The sequence below is a fragment of the Pseudorasbora parva genome, chromosome 12 (genome assembly GCF_024679245.1).
Source record: "Pseudorasbora parva isolate DD20220531a chromosome 12, ASM2467924v1, whole genome shotgun sequence".
NCBI classification, from domain to species: domain Eukaryota; kingdom Metazoa; phylum Chordata; class Actinopteri; order Cypriniformes; family Gobionidae; genus Pseudorasbora; species Pseudorasbora parva.
The window spans coordinates 43572056-43594438 of NC_090183.1; the positions used below are offsets into that span (position 1 = coordinate 43572056).

The window sequence follows — 22383 nt, forward strand, 5'->3', positions numbered from 1 at the left end:
GAGACAAACTAAACAATCAAAATACACTCAAATTCTGTCCTTTTAGTTAGTTTTTATCGCACTGATGTACGTTCAAGTGTTAATTTTTTTAAAATAAGTTTAGTTTTAGTTAGTTATTTGATGTTATAAAAATGCCATGATTGACAGCTTCTCTGATTAGTCACTGAGGCACCTTTTATGGGACCTTTGGGGGAGATTGGAGCTCCATAACTGTTTATTTCACACCGACATGAGTTGTTCTGCAGGAATCTTTACTAACTGATTCTGCAGGAGTGTAGGCGGGGCCTTGTTACTGCAGCCAATCAGTGCAAGATGTCAGCACCATATTTGGACGTTGGCGGGTTCACTTTAATGCAGTGAAAGAGTGTGAAGGGGTATCGTCCATCTTTATTTTTTATTTTTTGTCTTGTTGGAGAACAATCACACATTAAATAACATTCCCATGATGCTTGCAAAATCATCAGTGGTGTAAAGTATTTGAGTAAATGTAATTAGTTACTGTACTTAAGTATCTTTTTTGGCTACTTTGTAGTTGTACTGAGTATCAAAGATATTAGCAACTTTTACTCTCTATTTTACGGACTACATTTTTGAATAAGTAAATGTGCTTTTTATTCCAATACATTTGTGGTGAGTAATGCAATTACACATTACATTTTGCACGGCACCTAACTTTTTTGCAAAAGTTTTATTTCTGCTTTAAAGAACCAATATTGCCATCTGACGGCATTGAAGGTACTATATCTATTTACTCAATCATGTTAGCAAGGCTACATCTCTATTTATACTCGCTGTGAATACGCAGGCCACAAGAAGTAATTAGGTGGGGTTTTATTTTTATTTATCACTTTTACTCGGGACATGCTAGTTGGCAACATAGGATTCCCTTCATTATGCTAAGCTAAGCTAGCGGGGACCCTGCCAAACTAAAACAATGCATGCACTGAGACAAAAATGCAGACTAAACATATGTTTTTACATTGTTTTAACTCATGAAAATAATTTAAGATATGTTAAACTTTTTTTATTAGCTATACAAGATGTAACTCATTTGTTTAAAGTCAGTTTAACATAATTTAAGTTGAAATAACTTAAACATCCAAGTTGATTCTACTGCAAAAGTTCAAAATTTGCCCACATTTTTTTTACAGTGGGTAAATGCAAAGTTGCAATTGTGTTCGATTTTTGTTTAACAAATAAAAACCTGGGCCCGTATTTATCAAACATCTTAGAATTACTCACAAGAACACTGCTAAGAATTGACTTAAGAGTAAAAAAATGCATGGCTCAAAGCTGCGCTTAAAAGTTAGTTATCAAGCTTCCCAATCATACTTTATGTAAAGTAGGACTAAATCTTATGTGCTAGTCTTAGAGTGGATTTACAACACTTTGCTGTGCCACAAACGGGATTTTGGATGATGTCATAGGCATGAACCAATCACTGAAGAGATGTCCTTATTTAAGAATATTCTCAGATAAATTCACATTGAATGGTGAAATTCCTAAGAGGAGTTTACATCCAATACACATCTGACAATAAAGAGTTTTCAAGAGAATTAAATTTTTTAAACTGGTGTGCTGTTAAATGACCTGCCTAGATATATCCTAGATTTTTTAAATATATAATCAGCCACCATGGATTCCAAAAGAAAACCGACATGGCAGGAGGAAGAAGCGATCGCTACTGCTTGCTGAATTACTCGAACAGTGTTTATTGTTTTATTTTTTTTAAATAAAACCCAACATTAATCAGCGCTGAAAAAGATGATGTCTGCTATGTCCAAACGATACTGTTTGATAAACTTTTTGTCGTCAAACATTTCGAACACATTCTCCCTCTCCTGAAAGATTTGCGCACGTCTCTGTCTCCTCAGTGCCATCACAAGCCCCTACTGGACACTCCTAACCACTGAGAGACATCTCGAGCTGTCTTAAATAACTGGGAGAGTAAGAGTGATTCTTAGCTTTAAGAAATGTGATAACTTGCTTTTATACTTAAGTGTGAAAGTAGGAGTAAATTTCATGAATTCTCAGCACTTAAGACTAAAATAGCACTTTGAGAAGCTTGATAAATACGGGCCCTGGTTATGTGGCTTGATGTCATACCATCATGAAAACAATTAGACATGTCGGTGATTGTGATCTTAGCAGTGTCTCCTTTCGAAGTCACCCCTACTTTAGGTTAAACTTGCTAACTTTATTCTGTCTGTGAATGTTTTTGACTGCCCTGTTTGAGTCGGTGTCACTGTAGAGAAATCTACACTACACCCTACTGGAGACTTCTGTGTAGCACAAGTGCTGTTCAACACTATAAAACAGCTCAGCCAAAAATCACCTGGCCACCTTCAAGTCATTACAAACCTGGATGAGTTTCTTTCTTCCGGTGAACACAAAAGAAGATATTTTGAGGGTTGTTAGTAATCAAGCAGTTGATGGACCCCACTGACTTACATACCTGTCAACATTTGGGTATCAAAATCCGGGATAGATTCAGGGTGGCATAAATCCTCACATAAACCCATAATAATAATACATTTTAGTTATACCTGTGCTCTTCCTACCTGTAACAACTTATCAAGTGGGAAATATACATAAATTGTTATCAGTTTGCACTGCATAAGTTATGAATTATATATAGATGAACCCTTATTAAAGGTACTGAAGTTAGTCAAGAGCAGAGCATATTTAGTGAGCAATTACTTTTGTTCTTTACATTGTCATTATAAGGGATTACTGTCACTTTAAAAGATCTTCCGCTGTCGCACATGATGAATTCGCAGTTACAACACTTACAAAACGCGTGACTGTCAAAATTAAATTCTCTGTCCCATTGATCAAGGTCTCTATCGTTACGTCCATCATCCGTCTCTGTTTTGTTATTTGTTTTTTTTTATCGCATTGTCACTCGTCATCTGACCTCACGCACTAACCTCGCGACAATGGCCACCTACAGTAACGTTACTGTAGGCTACTGCAGGCGGCAGTTATCGCGAGGCTAGTTACAGAGCTCAGATTGGAAATGTTTTTGTGTTTTTACTCCGGTATTATTATTTTTTAATAACGTGGGTTAAAATACGGGAGATTTACGTCAAAATACTAATACGGGAGGACGACTTCCATTTTGACGACGGTAAAATCGAAGTCAACTGTCTGGTTACCCTCAAAATATCTTCTTTTGTGTTCAACGGAAGAAAGAAACTCATCCAGGTTTGGAATGACTTTAGGGTGAGTAGGTGATTTTTGGGTGAACTGTCCCTTTAACTGGGATGTCTTATATGTTTGGCCTATTTAAAATGAGATTCAAAATGTCATTGTACTTCAACAAAGATGCATCAAACGAAATCTTGATGGACAAATAAGTCTAGAGAATTTGTCTATGCATAGTGTTTGCATGAAAGTTATGACGTAAAATAACATTTCCAGGTCACTAATCGAGTAAATCTGTGACGGTGATCAAATTTCTAAGAGTAAGGTTTAATTCGGATTGAAATGTCTGTACATTTTGTCGAAGATATTGAATCTCAGGAACATCTTTAGTTTTATAATTGTATGATTGTTAAGTCATTTTGGGATAGATTGTATGAGTAGTTGGAGACAAAGAATGTAATACATGCCGTTGAATATCATATTGTTAAATTTGGTGTTTTTGGATAACAAAAACATTGAATTTTTGTGTAATAATATGATAATTGAAGCCAAATTTTACATACACAATTGTAGCTTGCTAAAGTTTGTCCATGTTTTGAGGCATTTAAAAATGACTAAGATTTTATTTGAAACCTTAAAACAGCTAGGAGTGCCTTATTAAATTACTGGCAATATATGGATCAGCCCCTCCTGAAATCTAATTTAATCTGTTATAATTTTCTTTACATGTTCGCTAGGATTTTATTTATTATATTTTTTATTTATTTTATTTTATTTTTATTTTCTTTTTTGGTGTTATGTTACTATCTTGTTTACAATATGCTGCTTGGTTGTATATGTATATTATTGATAATAAAATAAATGCCAGTTTGTTATTTGAAATGATTCAATAAAAAATATATATAATTAAAAAAACTTACATTGATCACGTGACTTTTCCCATTAAAGTACAAGACGCTCTTTTGAATATTATCCAATCAATGATGACACTGATTTTCACTTCCTTTTATTTGAATGATTAATATTGATTTACACTTATTGTTTTCTTATTTGTATTAAAATATCGTTTTTTATAGTCTTTCTGACACGTGAATCACTTTGAGCTGCATTTTACGTGTGAAAAAGTAAGCAAATAAAAAGTAGGCCCTATAATATAAATATTAAATTCTCATACTATTATTCTCAAAGCGTCTCTCAAAGTCAAAGGCCTCGTGCATGTGTTAAAACGCATGTGCGTTGGACGAGAGATTAATCATAAGCATTATTAGACAGTCTGAGTAAACATCTTCCGTTATTATTAATCTCGCAAGTGAACCCAAACGCTCTGACGCTTCCATTTGGAATTCATGTCCGAGCGCCTCCTGGCAACGGTTGCTATGGTGACAAACTACGTCACGCACGACTTCGGTTACCATGGTCCTTGTGACGTGGGGGGGACCGTGTAAAACAGTGTAGGAGACCCCGGATAGCGGTCGCCATGGATACTGGCGGGGGGGAGGGGTGGAGTTTAGAGGAAGCGGAAGTGTCAGCGCAAGCGGAAGTGGTACTGCCCTGAATACCCCGAGCAGCGAAACGGAGGACAGCTTGATACTCCCATCGTTAACAGACACAAATCAGGACTCGAAATATATTTAAATGTGAGTTGCATTGCCCATTAAGGCCGCTCGTGTGATACTATGAATATTAGAGATGTGTTTTGCTGTATTGTTGCTCATGTAAGCCCCCCTCATCATTGTCAATGGCGGAAGGTGTCTATTGTGGTTTGGGGCTGGGTACAAGGACTTAGGCCGAGGCGGGCGATGAATAACGATTACTACCGATTTATCCCCGATTACGCCCGATTTATATCAGAAGCGCGCGGTTCCCGTACTTTAATTACGTAAGGTCTTGATCAAAGCCATAGCAGCCCTCATCCGCACGGGAGGAATGGCCAGCGGCTCCCGCGTCTATTCAACGCCTGGCCGTCGTGAAAGCTAACCGGCTAACCAGTCAATGGTAAAATACGTTAAACGAGTAAAGCGCGTGCATGTTAACGTCGGTTAGCAACGGTTACATTTAATTTGGCGCGAATAATCGGCGCGTTCGATTAAATTCCACAAGGGAATGTGAGCGAGAGGGCGTTGCATTGGTGGCTAACGCTGTTAGCTCGAGCGGAGAGCCTTGAATATGCTGCAGTGCAGTATTTGCAAGGTTATGCGCTTAATTCGGCTGAGATTCGTAGTTTTACTATATCTAATGCATACAAGTTAATTTAGTGATATAATATAGTGGAGTGGGGTATTAAATCGCGATACAGGGAATGGCGGACTTGTCGTCAGGACGCGCCGTGAGGGCCTATGTAAATAAATTCAGTTCGACAGCGGCTTATGTCATCCACTAACTTGAGCAAACTACGCATCTTAACTAGTACTCCTGCCACCTCGGTCTTGTTAACTAACCCATCGGCTCGGTTGCGCAGGTGGGATGGTCTCCGTGAGCCGGACGGGCTGTGTTTACTCGCCTGACACCGTTACCTGCGGTTCTGGTTCAGGACATTAACGCCCAGGGCGTTGGCACTTTTACACACGTATTGATAGCTGACAGGATTGGGATCACGATTCCTGCTCGTATTCCATGACCTTGCACAAAGGATAACCGTCAGAGACACCTGGAGGTTATGTGATCTGGAATAGGTGATCTAGTGGGTTTGATTTAGACTTTGACCAGGTGTAGTAATATGGAGAGGTTGATAAGGAATTGCATGTTTTTGACCTACTTTTAAAAAAAAAAAAAAAAGGATTATATTGGTTTTAGTGCAGGATAAGAAAGATGACCGAATAAATGTCATTTGGTGCGAAGAGTAAATGCAAATACGAGGTAAAATAAATGTGACCCTAAACCAAAAAAACAGTCATGGTTACAATTTGCATGCATAATTTATAATAAATAATCTCTTCATTGATGTACGGTTTGTTAGAATAGAACAATATTTGGCTGCGATGCAACTATTTAAAATCTGCAAAAAATCAAAATATTAAGGGAAAATACCTTTAAAGTTGTCCAAATGAAGTTTTTAGCTATGTATATCACTACTAATAATGCATATATATATATATATATATATATATATATATATATATATATATATATATATATATATATATATATATATATATATATATATAAAAATATATACATGGTAGGATATTTGCCGAATATCTTCATGCAACATGATCTTAATATCCTACTAATTTTTGTCATAAAAGAAAAATGACTGATTTTGACCAAAACAATGTATTGTTGGCTATTATTATGTTATATTACTAAGGAATTAGCTTTTAGGTTAAGTATTACTAATACCATTATCTCTGGTGTATGATGAATTAATTATTTTGAAAGTAAAATTGCGTTATATGGCACAATGAAACCCCTGAACTATATTTAAAGTGTTTATATATTATATTTTTTATTGTTGGAGAATATATAATCAGGTTTTGAAATTAACTTTTTCACTCACCGGCCAATTTGGCTACTAAAAAATACAAACCTGTGGTCTCGGGATAAACCAGGATCTGCTTCGCTCAGTTCGCTGCTCTGTGGGTCTTTTCTTTTATCGCTGGGGTGTTACCCTGGGCAAGTATCGCCACATTATTATTTTTTTAATCTTCGCTATTGCTCTAATGCAAATGAACAAGCGTGCCGTTTGTTGCCCGGTGACCGTGACGCGTGTTAAAGTAAGCCAGATATGCACAGATTCTGCGCAATTTGCTGTGTGTAATATATCATGATGACTCCCGAGTTGAGTATTTGCACTAAATCGGCACAGATTTGGTTTGCATGAACTTTCCCTGCATTGTAAGTGAACATATGTAGTTAACCCGTCAAATCGGCTAGTTTTTTGGCAGATTTTTACCCACTTTTGGCGGGTGTTTATTTCAAACCCTCTATATAATGATTAGCTTTCTTATGGCAGGATGTTTTTATATTTGACAAAAAAGATGCATCATACCAAAGTCCAAATTTGGTAATTTTTTGTCATAGTGAAAATACATTTGATCAGTTATGTTTTATGTTTCAACTTTCATTTTGGTATGCTCTTTGAATTAAACGCAGTGCTGTATTATTTTGGGGTCTGGAGTACTTTTGCTAGCTTAAACTGGTGTGATTGCAGCTGTATGGTGCAAAACTGCATATTTTAAAAGCCTGGTTCAGAGAATGTTGTCATACTTTCAATAAGTGTTATAATCTTAAACGGGACTTATTATTTATGATGATTCAGTGCTGAATGCATGGAGATAAAAAGACAGGCAGTGAATGACGTACCCATGCCACATCATAACTGTGCCGTTTCATTTTTCCTCTTACATAATCATTCATGGGTTGCCTTCAGTATGACTTTAAAATCTTCGTAAGACTCAAATGCAAAAATAGTATCTGGTGCAGGTTAGAATAGGTACCAACTTGATGGCTGACCTCTTTACAACAAAAGGAGGTCAGCCAACTTCTCTAAGACCCCGTTTACACGATGGGAAAACGCAGATATTTCGCTGCGTTTTGGCCTGTCATTTACACAAAAACAGTTTTTATCCCAGAAAGCGATTATTTCTAAAAACTCCAGCCAAAGTGGAGATAGCTGAAAATGCCGCTTGTGTTGTCGGGAGAAACGAGGTTTTAGCTTCTCAAAGGTCACATTATGCGCCAGAAAAGAGAGATCATAGAGAGATGCGACAGAGTTGCGAAACTGCAGGCGAGGCTCACGGCATTTATTTCAAATAGCGCAGCATATTTTAAACTAATCGGTTAACCGGTTTCAACCGGCTAATGAGGCTCGGTGGTCAGTCAAGATATTTTTTAGTTTTCGCCATCCCTACTTAGATCCAGCATTCTGCCTCCTTTGAATCAGACAGAGATAAAGTAGTGCCTAAAGTAATACATTTATTTGAATAAATGGATAGTATTTATATGAAGTAATTAGAGAGAGAGAGAGATTCGTACATGCATGACTGCGTCTGTTTAGCGTCTCTTAATAATAATGTGCATTTATTACTTAAAATTAGCGATGTAACCCCATCATTGCAGAGAAATATAATGTAGTGATCCAGTAGCTTAGCTCTTTTCTTGGTTAAAGTCGCATGGCGGCGCTGATAACAAGTTTCTGTGCTCCTGAATCTGCAGCGCGATCTCTGAACTCTGTATGCGAGTGACGTGTGTGTGTGTGTGGGCGCTTCATATTGAAAACTGCGCATTAATATAAAACGAGCGATTATTTATCTGACTTGGAACTATCAGTGCATTAAACGATTTTATTAGCTTCCAGCCAATCAGAATCGAATATTCAGACAGGCCATGGCATAAATTGCTTTAGTTATTGTTAAACTAAAGTGCTACGTTATAGTTTTACTTAAGATTTCCAGTGAAAACACTAATAACTTGTGCCAAGGCTACTTCCTTATGATAATAGATTTACATTTGAAATAAATATTCTGTCATCAATGACAGTAGCTCATTGGGAAAAGATGGACAATGCCCTTCATTTTGTTTGCACTAATAAATGCTAATTCCAACTGCAATCACCAATAAAACTTTGTTCCATATTTTTTCCATATCGTCATAAATATCGTTATCACAAATATTCTTGAAATATCATATAATTTGGAGGCTATATCGCCCATCCCTAGTCCACACAATGAACCTTGCGTCATGTCTGTTTTTTTTTTTTTTAAAGGAACAGGAAGTCGCTCATGCTATTAGTTGTTGTCGATTTTGAGGATTCTGATTGGCTTGCATGGCTTTATTCTTCTCCCTACACTGCCGCCCATAGGTTTGGCATAGTCATGATGGAGCTTGACAGCGTATTTATGCGGGTTGCTGTAAATTACAACTTTTTTTGGAAAAGATGTGTGCACAGTTATTTTTGAAAACAGAGGAGGGGGGATATTTGTTTCTCATAATACCAGGTTGTGTGTAAATGTGGCCCAAGTGACACTAAACTTGACTTATTTTTATTATGCATACAGGCACAAAAGGTCTAATAATACACTAATCAAACCGTAACTCACCCGCAACATGCATTTTGTACGCTTTCTCCCCTCTGCTTTTGTAGTTGCATCATGGACAAGAGCGACCTAGTGCAGAAGGCTAAACTCGCTGAGCAGGCGGAGCGCTATGATGATATGGCTGCTTCAATGAAGGCCGTCACAGAGGGCGGTGTTGAGCTTTCCAATGAAGAACGCAACCTGCTCTCCGTGGCCTACAAGAACGTGGTGGGCGCCCGTCGCTCGTCCTGGCGTGTGATCTCCAGCATCGAGCAGAAAACGGAGGGCAACGAAAAGAAACAGCAGATGGCACGCGAATATCGTGAGAAGATCGAGGCCGAGCTTCAGGACATCTGCAACGACGTGCTGGTGAGAGACGTGACGTGAATCTGAGAGCTACCAGAGGCCTGTTGCACAAAACTAGGATAAGGGATTAAGCCAGGATATCTTGGTGATCTTGTTGTCTGTATGCAAAATGTAGTACACCGCTGTCATGTAAACATACCCTGAAGGCACACTCACACCAAGAACGATAACGAAAGATAACTATTAGCGGATAAATTGAGCCAGGATTACCAAGATTTCCTGCCTTAAAGGGTCAGTTCACCCAAAAATGAAATTGATGTCATTAATAACTCACCCTAATGTTATTCCTCACCCGTAAGACCTCCGTTCATCTTCACACAGTTTAAGACATTTTATATTTATCCGAGAGCATATGCAAGTGTATGCACACTATACTGTCCATGTCCAGAAAGGGAATAAAAACATCATCACAGTAGTCCATAGGAGACATCAGTGGGTTAATTAGAATCTCTTGAAGCATCAAAAATACATTTTGGTCCAAAAATAGTAAAAACTACGACTTTATTCAGCATTGTCTTCTCTTCCGCGTTAGTTTTCAATCCTCAAATAAAGATTCAAGCGGTTATGAATCAGCGGATTGATTCATGATTCGGATCGCCAATGTCACGTGATTTCAGCAGCGTGGCAGTTTGACACTCGATCCGAATGTGCCTACACTTGCAAACGCTCTCGGACTAAATATAATATATCTGTGTTGTGAAGATGAACGGATGTCGGATGTCTTACGGGTGTGGAACGACATTAGGGTGAGTTGTTAAAATAAATTTCATTTTTGGGTGAATTTACCTTTCAATCCCTTATCCTAGTTTTTTGCAATAGGGCCTAGGAGATTGAATTGAAAGTTCCATGTTGGATTTAATTTGTTAGAAGTTAAAAACTTCTGAATATTATTTGATGCTGTGTTTCAAAACGTATGGCGACTGCAGCGCTTTAAGTGTCGGATGATTTTAAAGAATGGCACAATTTGTGTGCAATGGGGCTGTTTGATTATGGCAAATTATAATCCCGATTATTTAGCTCAATATTGAAATCATGATTATTGGTGGGTGATGGGGTCAGTCTTCATGATATGAGTCATTTTATATATCAGTGAAATTTCACAATTATCGATACTTTAGCAAGTCTCTAAATAGTTACAGAAGACAAGTAAACAAAGTCTACAATACAAAGAAACTAAATACAAACAAAACCGACAAAAAATACGACAGTTGTATTCAGTAGGGGTGTAATCATACACCAGGGCTATTCAAATCTTGCCCTGGAGGGCCAATACGCTGCAGAGTTTAGCTCCAACCCTGATCAAACACATCCACCTGCAATTTTCTAATGATCCTGAAAACATTGATTAGCATGGTCAGGTGTGTGATTAGGGTTGGAGCTAAACTCTGCAGCGCATTGGCCCTCCAGGGCAAGATTTCAATAGGCCTACGATACACCAATGCCACGGTATGGTTCAAGGTGGGGGGCACCAGCAATAATAACACTAGATTCACTTTTAACATAATAACACCAATTTAACTTTATACATTGGCTGCACGTTTTATTTAGAGCAGTTAGCAATCCTGAGTAAACTCAACTGAAATGTCTCATTACTCATTTGAAAATACTCATTTTTAACATTTATCATAATGTAAAAAAAACAAAAACAAGCACATTTATTTCCTAATAATTGATGACACAATTAATGTCCCACTTTAGCTTGCTTAAATACATAAATTGTATGAATATGACTAATACTGATGAACAAATAGGCCTATAAGTTAAAGATATTAAGTATAGGTATACTGTAAAGTAGCCATCACACTAATTAAAGGGATCCCATGGTGTTGAGACTTGTATGGCTTAATATAACATAAATGATGTCTCTTACTGAATTATGTGGTAGAAAACCCATGAAAGATCTACGTTATTTAAAAAATCGATTTTATATTTGGACCACGGGCGGCGCCATTTTGTTTGCGTTCTAGGTTGATGACGTAGAGTGGTTGAACTCCTCAATCAGCTGGCGTTACCCGTTGCTATTTTTACCACAACGCAACTCGAAAATTGTTTCAGAGTTAAACAAAACAAATGAATTGCTTTGTAATTGTACTTAAAACACACTCAAACATACATGTGCACACAAACTCACCTACACAAGTCACAAACAGATCGGCGGGCGCGCACACACACACCTGACTGCTCTGTCTCAATCGCATGCATCATCACCAAAACATCCTGCCTCTCTTCCTCACGTTACTTTATCCCATCGTCCTACCTAGATATTTCCCTCTGCTGGTCACATTAGGCATTATAGTTAATCTACTATCAACAGTCTATCCATAGACAGAGTCTATCTGGGGAACAGGATGTGTTGAACAGGATATCAACAAAGGGAATAGATTGAGGGTTATGTATGCGCGCGCAGTGCGTGCGTGCGTGTGTGTGTGTGTTCGCGCCGATCTGTTGGGCTGGGTGTGTGTTCGCGCCGATCTGTTGGTGTGTGTGTGTGTTGCTGTGTTCGCGCCGATCTGTTGGGGTGTGTGTGAGTCTGTGTGAGAGAGAGAGTTTGTGTGCACATGTATGTTTGAGTGCGTGAAGTCGGACAGCTGTTTGTAAATCGGCTTTCGTTATTGCGGTGGAACGTGAGACTGAATGACTGCACTCGAACATGTCCACTATGGTGTCGGACAACACTACAAATGTCCGTCCCTTCAAATAATGCCCTATTTAAGGGTATAGGGTCGATTTCAGATTCAGCCCCTGTCGTGGAGACTGAGCAGCCCAACATCTCGATTGAGACAGAGCCTGTCGTGTGCGCGCCCGCCGATCTGTTTGTGACTTGTGTAGGTGAGTTTGTGTGCACATGTATGTTTGAGTGTGTTTTAAGTATAATTACAAAGGAATTCATTGGTTTTGTTTAACTCTGAAACAATTTTCGAGTTGCGTTGTGGTAAAAATAGCTACGGGTAATGCCAGCTGATTGAGGAGTTCAACCACTCTACGTCATCAACCTAGAACGCAAACAAAATGGCGCCGCCCATGGTCCAAATATAAAATCGATTTTTAAAATAACGTAGATCTTTCATGGGTTTTCTACTACATAATTCAGTAAGAGACATCATTTATGTTATATTAAGCCATACAAGTCTCAACACCATGGGATCCCTTTAAAAAAATAAAATAAATAAAGTGAAATTAGTGGCATTTTGTGGTTATGGAAACAACAGTTACCATAGTGAATACACAAATACATCATGAACTGTTGATGAAACATGAAAACTGCTCCCGATGATCAAAATGGACAACATACCTGCATGCAAATCCTACCCAGCAAACACACGTCAAACCAGTTACGTTATTTATTGGTACTTTACTTTTATTTCATGACTTTCAAATTGACATGATACATTATTGATATTGACTTGATAATTTCTTTTGCGTGTATAATATACGTTGTGATAGGGCATCCTCATGTGCAACTATGGTCTTCTTTGTTTTTTGCTATTTGTGTGTGTGTTTTCAGTGATCAGATGGGCATTATAATTTCGTTGCATTGCAATGACAATAAAGCTTCTAACTAACTAACTTAAGAGTGTGCGCTACAGTATAACGGCTGAGGTGAGAGATTTTTTATTTTGTAACAAGCTACGAAAATAACGATGTTGATGAGACTCCAAGGTAGCATTTTGGGGGAAAACTGTCTCTCTTTGTCCTACCACCATGTTGCAACTTGAGCGATCACCCAAGTCGCGTGACATGCACTTGGAAGACAAAAGTAAGTTTTATACTTAGTAAATAATATTATTATGATATTTAGTAAAAATAAAGCTCTTATTAGTTGTTAAAAGTGTACTAATTTCTATTTAATCTAATGTCTAGGAAGAAAATTACCATGTTTTGCTTTCCACACTCTTTAAAGCTCAGCTAAACATTGCTCTTGTAAGGCGGAGAAAAAAAGAGGAGAGCCCTTGATGCATGTGATCGCAGTTCATGTCCACCTGGGGCACGTTATCTTTGTTGTGTGTCAAGTCTGCTTCATGTGCCAAGCTTTAAATGAATGATACACTGTTTCAGTTGTTCCAGATCAACCACTTAATATGTTTGTTTTCAGTTAAAGTTTATGAAGATAGCTAAAGAAATCAATTATATTTGTAATATGAAACTGATCATAGTAGAAATGTCTTTTGGATGGACCCAAAATGTTTCGCTTTATGTTTAAGAATGTTGTTTTTCCTTTGGTTTTCTTTTTTAATTAATATAATATTAGTGTTCATAGCTTGATGTGGGCCTTTCCTCTCTTCTCTCAGGGTCTCCTGGAGAAATACCTCATTCCCAACGCTAGCCAGGCAGAGAGCAAAGTCTTCTACCTGAAAATGAAAGGAGACTACTACAGATACCTGTCCGAGGTGGCATCCGGAGAATCAAAGAAAAGTGAGCTCATTTTATTCATAAAGCAAGAAGGATGTGGCCTAAAATTGAGATTCATCTGTCATTGGGGGAGGATAGTTTCATGTAAAGATGGGAACTGATAGTGCTGCAGTATAAACTCCTAAGGATGAATAATTGGATGCTAGCCAAAGAAACGGCATTAAAACACTCAGGCTGTGATGCTAGCGGTCATGAATTTGATTTTGTTTGCTATCAAATTACAGCCACAGTGGACAACTCTCAGAAGGCTTACCAGGATGCATTTGAGATCAGCAAAAGGGAAATGCAGCCAACACACCCAATCAGGCTGGGACTAGCGCTGAACTTTTCCGTGTTTTACTATGAAATCCTCAACACCCCAGAGCAGGCCTGCAGTTTGGCAAAGACGGTGAGACGATTATCTTGTTTTGAGTACATGCAATGTAATATTTCATTTAATCTCATCTTGTTTATGTAACATTCTGTGAATATCTTCAGAAAGTGTTTCTGAATGTGAAACTAAATGTGTTTACTGAATACTAGAGTGCATTTCCAGTGTACAGGAAGACAACAAACCCTCATGTTTTCTTCACCTTAGGCTTTTGATGAGGCGATTGCTGAGCTGGACACCTTGAACGAGGACTCTTACAAAGACAGCACCCTGATCATGCAGTTACTAAGGGACAACCTCACTGTAAGTTTGGCCAGTTTTATAGGAATAGACAGGGCGTAAAATTAACACTCAAACTAGCAATGCAAAATGAATATATGCTCTATAGATTAATCATAGTTTTAACTTTAAGAATGATCGTCGGAGCCGTGCTAATATAACATTCAAGCGTCTAACGTCGATTTTGCGTAGCATGTTTTATCTAGTATAACGCTTTTTCTCTCTGTTAATATGATGTGGAGAAACATACATAAAATATTCCATGCATTGGGCAACCAAAATTAAATGGTACATACCAGTTTCTGCCAGTCTCATGTAAATCTTGAGTCTCTGTAGAGTAGTATTGCATCCTTCATAACTCCGAAGAGTCTTTAGTTTTATCATATTTATAAAAGACAGATACGCTGTACCGATTATTTACAGAAACAGCTGAACTTGTGGAGGCGTGCAGTGGGTGGAGCCAGGGGCGTTTCTAGGATTTTCATTTTAGGGGGGCTCAGCCCCCAGTGAGGGTAGGCCTGTAGATAAAATGGTTACACTATTTAGTTTAGGGTCCAAATTGCGCTATTAATTAATAGCTTACAAACATGCATACCCCTAAGATATTGGCTGTTTATCATTACTTATAAAGCAAATATTAATACCTTACTGCATGGCCATACTCTACATGCATATTAATCATACCCAATAATGTAGGCAGGTTTATAATCACCAAGATCCCAAATGTTAGGGGGTTCTAACATGGTCCCCCGAGAAAATTTTGATTTACTTAATTTACTATTTATCAAAGTTTATTAAAATCACAATATGAACACAATCATTACTAATCGTATGCCCAATACAGGCTGAAAAAGCTGGGGCGGCAGTGGCTCAGTGGTTCATGTAGATTGTCTACAAACCAGAAGGTTGGTGGTTCAATCCCCGGTTCCACCTGACCAAGTGTCGAGGTGTCCTTGAGCAAGACACCTAACCCCAGCTGCTCCCGACGAGCTGGATGGCGCCTTACATGGCTGACATCGCCGTCGGTGTGTGAATGGGTGAATGTGAGGCAAAATATAAAGCGCTATATAAATGCAGTCCATTTACCATCCATTTATCCATTCAAAAAGCTGAGTTTTTTATTTTTATTATTTACTGAATGTTACAAATAGAATTATATTAATTTACAATATATACACATTCATTATTAATCTTATGCCTAATCTGATGAAAATGGCTTTGTTCATATTTCTTGTTCGTTAATTAGGCCTACATTATGAATCACATAGGCATATTTCCAGTTAAAAGTGTCAAAAAATTAGACACAACAAGTTTATTCATTTGCCTAAATATTTTTTTCTTTTGATTAACATTTCTGACTTAAAGCAGCAGCTGTCAAACATGAATGTTTAGTTTAGCAGCATATATTTATCTTAGTAGCCTACTTGACGTCGAGTTGCACTGCTAAAATTTACACTTAGCCTCAGCAGTTTCTGTGTGACCATAAAGCCCGCCTTCTCTGATTTGATTGGTTTTATCAAATATTTTGACATTGACGAGCTGTGACAGACCAATGACGCTCAGATTTACACACACACACACACCTCTGCTTCTGACATGCGCTGCGCTCTGCTTAGAGCCTCTGCGGGTTGGAGAGACAGACTAAAAAACGGGACGAAGCCTGCCGCCAGTTTCATATGTTTTAAAGGTTAATCACATATTTTTTAGGGGGGCTGAGGCATAAGTTTAGGGGTGAAGCCCCCCCCTAAAAAGGGCCTAGCGACGCCCATGGGTGGAGCTAAAGAGTCACGAGCGCGTGCACACACACAAAATACATCATGGCATTATCCCTGGATAACTTTTTAAATTCATTATACGTTCGTGTTGTTCACATTATATGCACTTACGCGCCGATCGCCAACAAAACACACATTTGATGCAGTTTCTTTCATGATTGGGAACAAATACACCTGCAGAACTTCAGTAACACAAACTATATCCACTGTTTCCTTAATGCTGGGTTATTTGTGAAGCTGAACAAGCTGATCTTTCCCTCACACCAGAAACACTTCTTTAGTGACATTGTTGATTTCGTGGTCTAAAAACAAAATGACAGCGTTGTCGATGGCTTCTGTCAAAGCTTGTTGATGGACGGGCTCTTGCTTTCGCTCTGGTAGGGGTGTGTGTGCGCGTGCGCGTGCATGCGCGCTCATCTGGGAGAAGTGCCCATACAAGGAATTCCGCCCTTTATGACGTCATGCACGGCCATACTCGGGCAACAAACTTTCCGAAACTTGTTTGAATCCTGAAGGAGTGTATTTGGCATAGAAATATTCCATTATAGGTCCAACTCGTTGTTTGAAATGTTGGCCAAGTTTAGCATGACAATCAACTCTTTAACAGTGTAAATAAGCCAGAGTGCATGAAATAGCATTAGACACCCCCCACATATATATTGGGAACAAAACTAGCGCGTTCATAAATGCATAACTTTGACACAGTCACCTCTGATAATAGATCACTCTAAAGTGTAATGCAGACACATGCATTTTCTGTAAAGCTGCTTTATATCGATATGCATTGTGAAAAGTGCAATACAAATAAATGTGATTTTAATTATTACTAAAATGCAAGGAAAATAGGTGTCAAAATAGGCCTGTTGTGATGATTAAATAACCGTCTGAGTTTATTTGATCTAACGCGATTGTTTCGGCTTCGATCGTTCTCTTTTACAGCACAGTGGAGTCATGCGAAGAAATAGACGAGCACCGATTAAGTTTTTGTGCACTATATTCAAAGTCACCTGAAGCCATTTCATAGCTTAATGTGAGGGACTGAAGAATATTTACATCTTTAAATTAAAAGTCTTCCCTCCACTGCGGCTGTCAGTCATTCTCCGTTTAGTGTTCAAACCGCATGTCACACTGTCCAATATGATATATTCCCATTATAATACTTGATCTTTAGATGGTGGGCTATGGATTTGCATAGTTACTTTATTTTGCTAGAGTTTATTGCTGTTGCTAAACGATGTAGTACTCGCTACTGGGTGTCTGTTAAATCACACAACACAAGGACTGTGAATTTGGAATCAAACACACAACTGGAACTTAAAAGTGTGAAGAAACAAATGATAAATAAACTGCTGGATAGATTTGCAGTAGGATTTGTGCGCTCAACATCTCTTCTCTTTGTGCTGTGCGTGAACCTTTCAATGCTCATGTGACTGCTTATTGCTTTAAGCACATCAGTCTGCACCCGGGATGCGCATAAGTATTGAAGCGTTTCATATTATTATAGTTCCTTACACTGAAAGATTATTAAAAGCCTATATTGTTCTGTTGTATCTATCATATCTTGTCGCCCCATTTAAAAAGCTGTACAATACAGTTAAAATAAATGTCTTAAATTATTATGTTTTTTACATTCATATAAAAATCTAAATCTAATATAAATTGTTTTTAATTGTGTTTATTTACAGAATTTAATAAATAACTTTAATGTTCGTGTTAACTGTTATCTTACACTGCAAACTGATAACTTGCAAAGGATTAACAATTATTCTCACAATTATTCAATGAACGAAGCACACACAAAAAAATTGTGACACCGCACTAATAGAGACTATTTACCAAAGCCCTAAATTGACAGTTGTCATAATTGCAATTATTTTTCAGACATTTAATCGTCAGCAAAATTTCATAAATGTAATATCCCTAGTATATTACAGTCCACTAATATGAAGGCAATTTTGCCTTTGGTAGATGTGATGAGAAGTGCATTTTGTAGCCGGTAAAGTCAATTAAATGTGTTCTGAGTTTTGTCACACCACAGAAAATGTGTTAACCACCCAGCTTAATTTGAATGATAAAAAAACGGCAAGTAAATAAAATAGCTTGTCAAAATCTTGCAAAAATAAGCAGCATTCTCAGCGCTCAAACGATGAGGGCGTGTCCGCTTTCAGCGCTGAAACAACGCCCACCTGCGGGAAAGCTGCAGTAAGCACACAAGACACCACTCAATGGTGATAGGCGAGGCAAGGTTATTTGTATAGCACATTTCATACCCAATGGCAATTCAAAGTGCTTTACATAGAAATTAATTAAAATAGTGGTAACATTTACAACTATTTGTGATAGGCGGGTGATAGTCGGTTCGGACCCCGTCTCTGATGAAAGTTTGTAAAACTATCCGGTGTAAAGTCACTGCAGAGGCAGTTGGTGGTGATCCTCCGCTGTCCATCAAGGTGGCTCTTCACAAAACAATCAGCTTTATTTATACAGCACTTTTACAATGACGATTGTTTCACAGCAGCTTCACAGTGTTAAACAGGACAATATTGCAACAAAATTAGATTTGGCTGTACAGTCGTTCTGGAGAAAACGGTGATCTTATCAGCTTATTTTAATTTATCATATAGTGACAAAGTTGGCAGATCAATATTATAGTTTATAGAATTAAATAAGACCTGATTGATTAATTTTATTGGTATATTTAGTTGAATAACTTGGATCATAAATTTAGTGTTATAGTTTTACTGTCCCCAACTGAGCAAGCCAAGCCAAAGGTGACAAATATCCACCTCTTCTTCTTGATACCATCGTTTTTTTGTGTGTAAGTTATTGCAACTAGGTTATGGGCATTTACGTGACAAAGGCATAACTAGCTAGCAAACCGTAGGAAACGGTGCTGACAGTAACTCGCGATTGAACGGGCGAACTGATGCAAATGTGCTTTAGTTATGATGGTGTTGGGGGTGGAGCCAGACTTAGCCCCTCCCTAAAAATCTTGAACACAAAAATGGTGAAAAACTGTTCAACAGTCAAACTCCACAATTCAGTGCTACACCGTTCACAGTCTTTGTAACATGTTTCAATGATACATTTATAATGTGTTCAGACACGCATCTTTAACTTTGTTCTCTTTGTCTTTGTGCAGCTCTGGACATCAGAAAACCAGGGTGACGAGGGGGATGCCGGCGAGGGCGAGAACTAAAGGCGTTGCACTTCACTGTTAAATCCACCTACACTCTTTATCTTACACATATACAGCCCATAATTCCCTGCTCCATCCAATCCACCTCACCTTTATCCGCCTTTCTGTATGACGAGCAGCATGAATTGTACCTGACCTACAAGTTTGTACCCCTGAAGCCATGAGCGGCAGGGCAAAGGCTGACTTGTCTCAAACATGTCTGTTTGTGTACTGTCCCCCCCACCCAAGACGAGGGAAAATGGTTGAATAGCGGAAACGGTTTCCCTTCCTAAAATCCCTCCTAACATTTTTAAAAGGTATATGTTCTCTGGTCTACCGAGTTATAATGCATTATAGTGTCCTCCACCCGTTTTCCCTTCTGTCTTTTCTCTCCAATAGTGTACTGGCGATGGCTGGTTTTATTCAAAAGATTATTAAACTGTCCATTAATTTAACAAACACTGTGATTGTTTAGTTTTTCCTCCTGGATAACTTGTGCTTAATCGGAGCGGTTTCAGTACGAGTAGCAGTACAATTCTGTTGCGATCTCATACAGAAGGGATAAAAACAGGCTGTATTGTGACACTGACTAACATGCATTACTATTATTGCTGTCGTATGCGTCATTTGATTTTGCGTACACGGCTAACGACGACAAAAGGGACCGAGGTTTGCCATTCCATGTCTGTTCGGTTTTAAGTTAAAGACATTCCATCAGTATGTGACGTTTAACGATTACAGACCTTTTATGAACAAACTGGAGAGTTTCCTAATGTGCTGTCAAGAAGGCAGTCAACATAAAGGTGCTGTTTGACATCAGTAAACGATTTTCCTGGTTTGTTCTGTACCCCCCACCTCCAACCCCTCCCTGTTGCATAGTATCGACCACACCTCCATATAATAAAGATGTAAAATTGTAAACATTATAGAGGTAAATATAAATTTGTCTTAACTAAATGTTGTCAACCTGCTTGCAAAACCCTTTTTTTATTCAACCCTCTTCAAATGATATCAGTGTAATTCAGGAGTTTTGGGGCCTTTACTGACTTTGAGCTTCACTACTCTTCCTTTTTAAGAGATGAGCTTAGTGGAAATTCTGGATTTAACTTGAATTTTGTGCAGGAAAGTGCTGACCAGTGGGGGCTTTTGAGTCTTGGCCCAAAGTGAGACGCAAGACGAGATCAGATTTGGCAAATAGTTGAAGGCCCCCGAGCATTATTAGGGAGGTAGCCACTCATTCAGTGTCACAATACCTTGTCACATCACCATAACATTCCACGTAGGTGTAGGACTCATCTGTCTCGAGCTGAAGACAATGTTCATGCACTGAAGACAAAATCTCTCTTTCTCTCCCCTTAGCTGAACAAATGGCAGTTATTCTACGCTTGATTACAAAAAATACAGTAGTGAATGTGGAGCCGAGCCTGTCTGTATATCTGGTATCTCCAATTGCTTTGTTTTTACTGACCAGTATTCTGCCTAAAGTTAGCTTCTGTGACGGTTTCATTGCTTAGCGCGCACGTGGTTGTGAAAATTTAGACTAGCTTAAGGAAAAATAAAATCACAAAATGACAAAAAAAAATACAACCTGGTTATTGACGTAATACTAGATTTGTGTATGTCTTTTAAAACAGTTCTAGTTTCACCTTACATGTTATAATCAGGAAAGTGTAAAAGACAATTTAAAGTGAAATAAAAGTTTTATCAGTTCAAAATTGCGCTGTATTGTTTTTTGCAGTGGTGTACATTCAATTCAAGGTCTTGTCACTTTTATAAAGATTTTGTTTTAAACAAATATTTAAATGTGCATTTAATCCTCTGGTCCTCTTCGTTTAGGGGGCAAAAGTGACTGAAGTCTTGATGTAAATCTCTCTCCTCCCCCCCCCCCAATTATTTTTGAGGGGATGTTATTATATAAATTGTATGATGTGTGTGGAGTGGGTGGATGTGGTTAGATATTTTAGGGTGCATTCACACTTGTCATGTTTGGTTGGATTAAAACAAACCCCGTGCGTTTGCTCGTTTAGTGCGGTTCATTTGAACATATGTGAACGCTGCCATCCGAACCAAACAAGCGGACCGAGAGCGCTAAAAAGATGAGTCTCAGTCCGCTTCCAGATGAACTCTGGTGCGGTTCGATTGATATATGAACGCAACACGGACCAAAGACATGTAAACGGACCAAAAACAGGACGTGATGTCACAAGATGCGACGCATAGTCAGCTGATTTGACGACGCGGAAAGATCGGTGTATCCAAAATGAGTAACGTTAACGTTAGAGGGCAAACGTGGAGCAACGAGGAGGTGCCTCATCAATACTTGGTCCGACGAGCATGTTTGGAAAATGCTAGAAAAAACGCACAAAAAGCAAACCTGGCTCTTCTCATCAAAGGACCTGTTGTCCATTATTAGCAGGTACAGACAGAACGGCCGTCTCTTTTCTGCACAACGGAGGAAATCCTGCTGCAGTTTTGAAAGTTTTGAACATTTCATGAGCTCTTCATGAGTTCTCAGCGGGTAAAAATAATGCCATATGTACGCGCATAAAATGATGGTGTTTAATCAGCACCCAGCGTTGTTTTGAATGTTCGGTAAGCAGCTCCTGCGTCATATAAGCCGACCAATCAGGTTGTGACCGTCTCCCTGAGCCTTTGGTTCGGTAACTTTAGGTTCGCTGTTAAAAATGCCAGTGTGAACGATAAGCGGACAAGGACTATATATTTTGTTTTAGTTTTTTGGTACGGACCAAATGAACCAAACTAACTGAACTACAAGTGTGAACGCACCCTTAGTGTCACCCCTTTATTACTTGCGCAGTGGCTGATTTGTAGTTAGGTTGTGTT

At 38.5% G+C, this 22383-nt stretch overlaps 1 protein-coding gene across 2 annotated transcripts; it reads left to right on the top strand.

Annotated features, from left to right (window-relative positions):
• Positions 1–4625: 4625 nt before the first annotated feature.
• On the top strand, positions 4626–21254 carry ywhaba (tyrosine 3-monooxygenase/tryptophan 5-monooxygenase activation protein, beta polypeptide a). 2 transcript variants are annotated; one of them, XM_067460423.1, is made up of 6 exons: positions 4626–4784; positions 9230–9530; positions 13817–13940; positions 14162–14325; positions 14515–14610; positions 19504–21254. In XM_067460423.1, the coding sequence occupies exons 2-6, from the start codon at positions 9237–9239 to the stop codon at positions 19558–19560; spliced, it is 735 nt and encodes a 244-aa protein (XP_067316524.1). In that variant the 5' UTR covers positions 4626–4784; positions 9230–9236; the 3' UTR covers positions 19561–21254. The 2 variants fall into 2 exon arrangements, with proteins under 2 accessions (XP_067316524.1, XP_067316525.1); XM_067460424.1 differs by lacking the exon at positions 4626–4784 and adding an exon at positions 5021–5142.
• Positions 21255–22383: the final 1129 nt, after the last annotated feature.

Bases quoted from the DNA above. Each gene is read 5' to 3' on its own strand.
- ywhaba (XM_067460423.1), top strand. From the start codon at position 9,237: ATGGACAAGAGCGACCTAGTGCAGAAGGCTAAACTCGCTGAGCAGGCG. The intron at 13,941-14,161 runs GTGAGCTCATTT...ATCAAATTACAG, and splicing joins ATCCGGAGAATCAAAGAAAA to CCACAGTGGACAACTCTCAG. The intron at 14,326-14,514 runs GTGAGACGATTA...TCTTCACCTTAG, and splicing joins CCTGCAGTTTGGCAAAGACG to GCTTTTGATGAGGCGATTGC.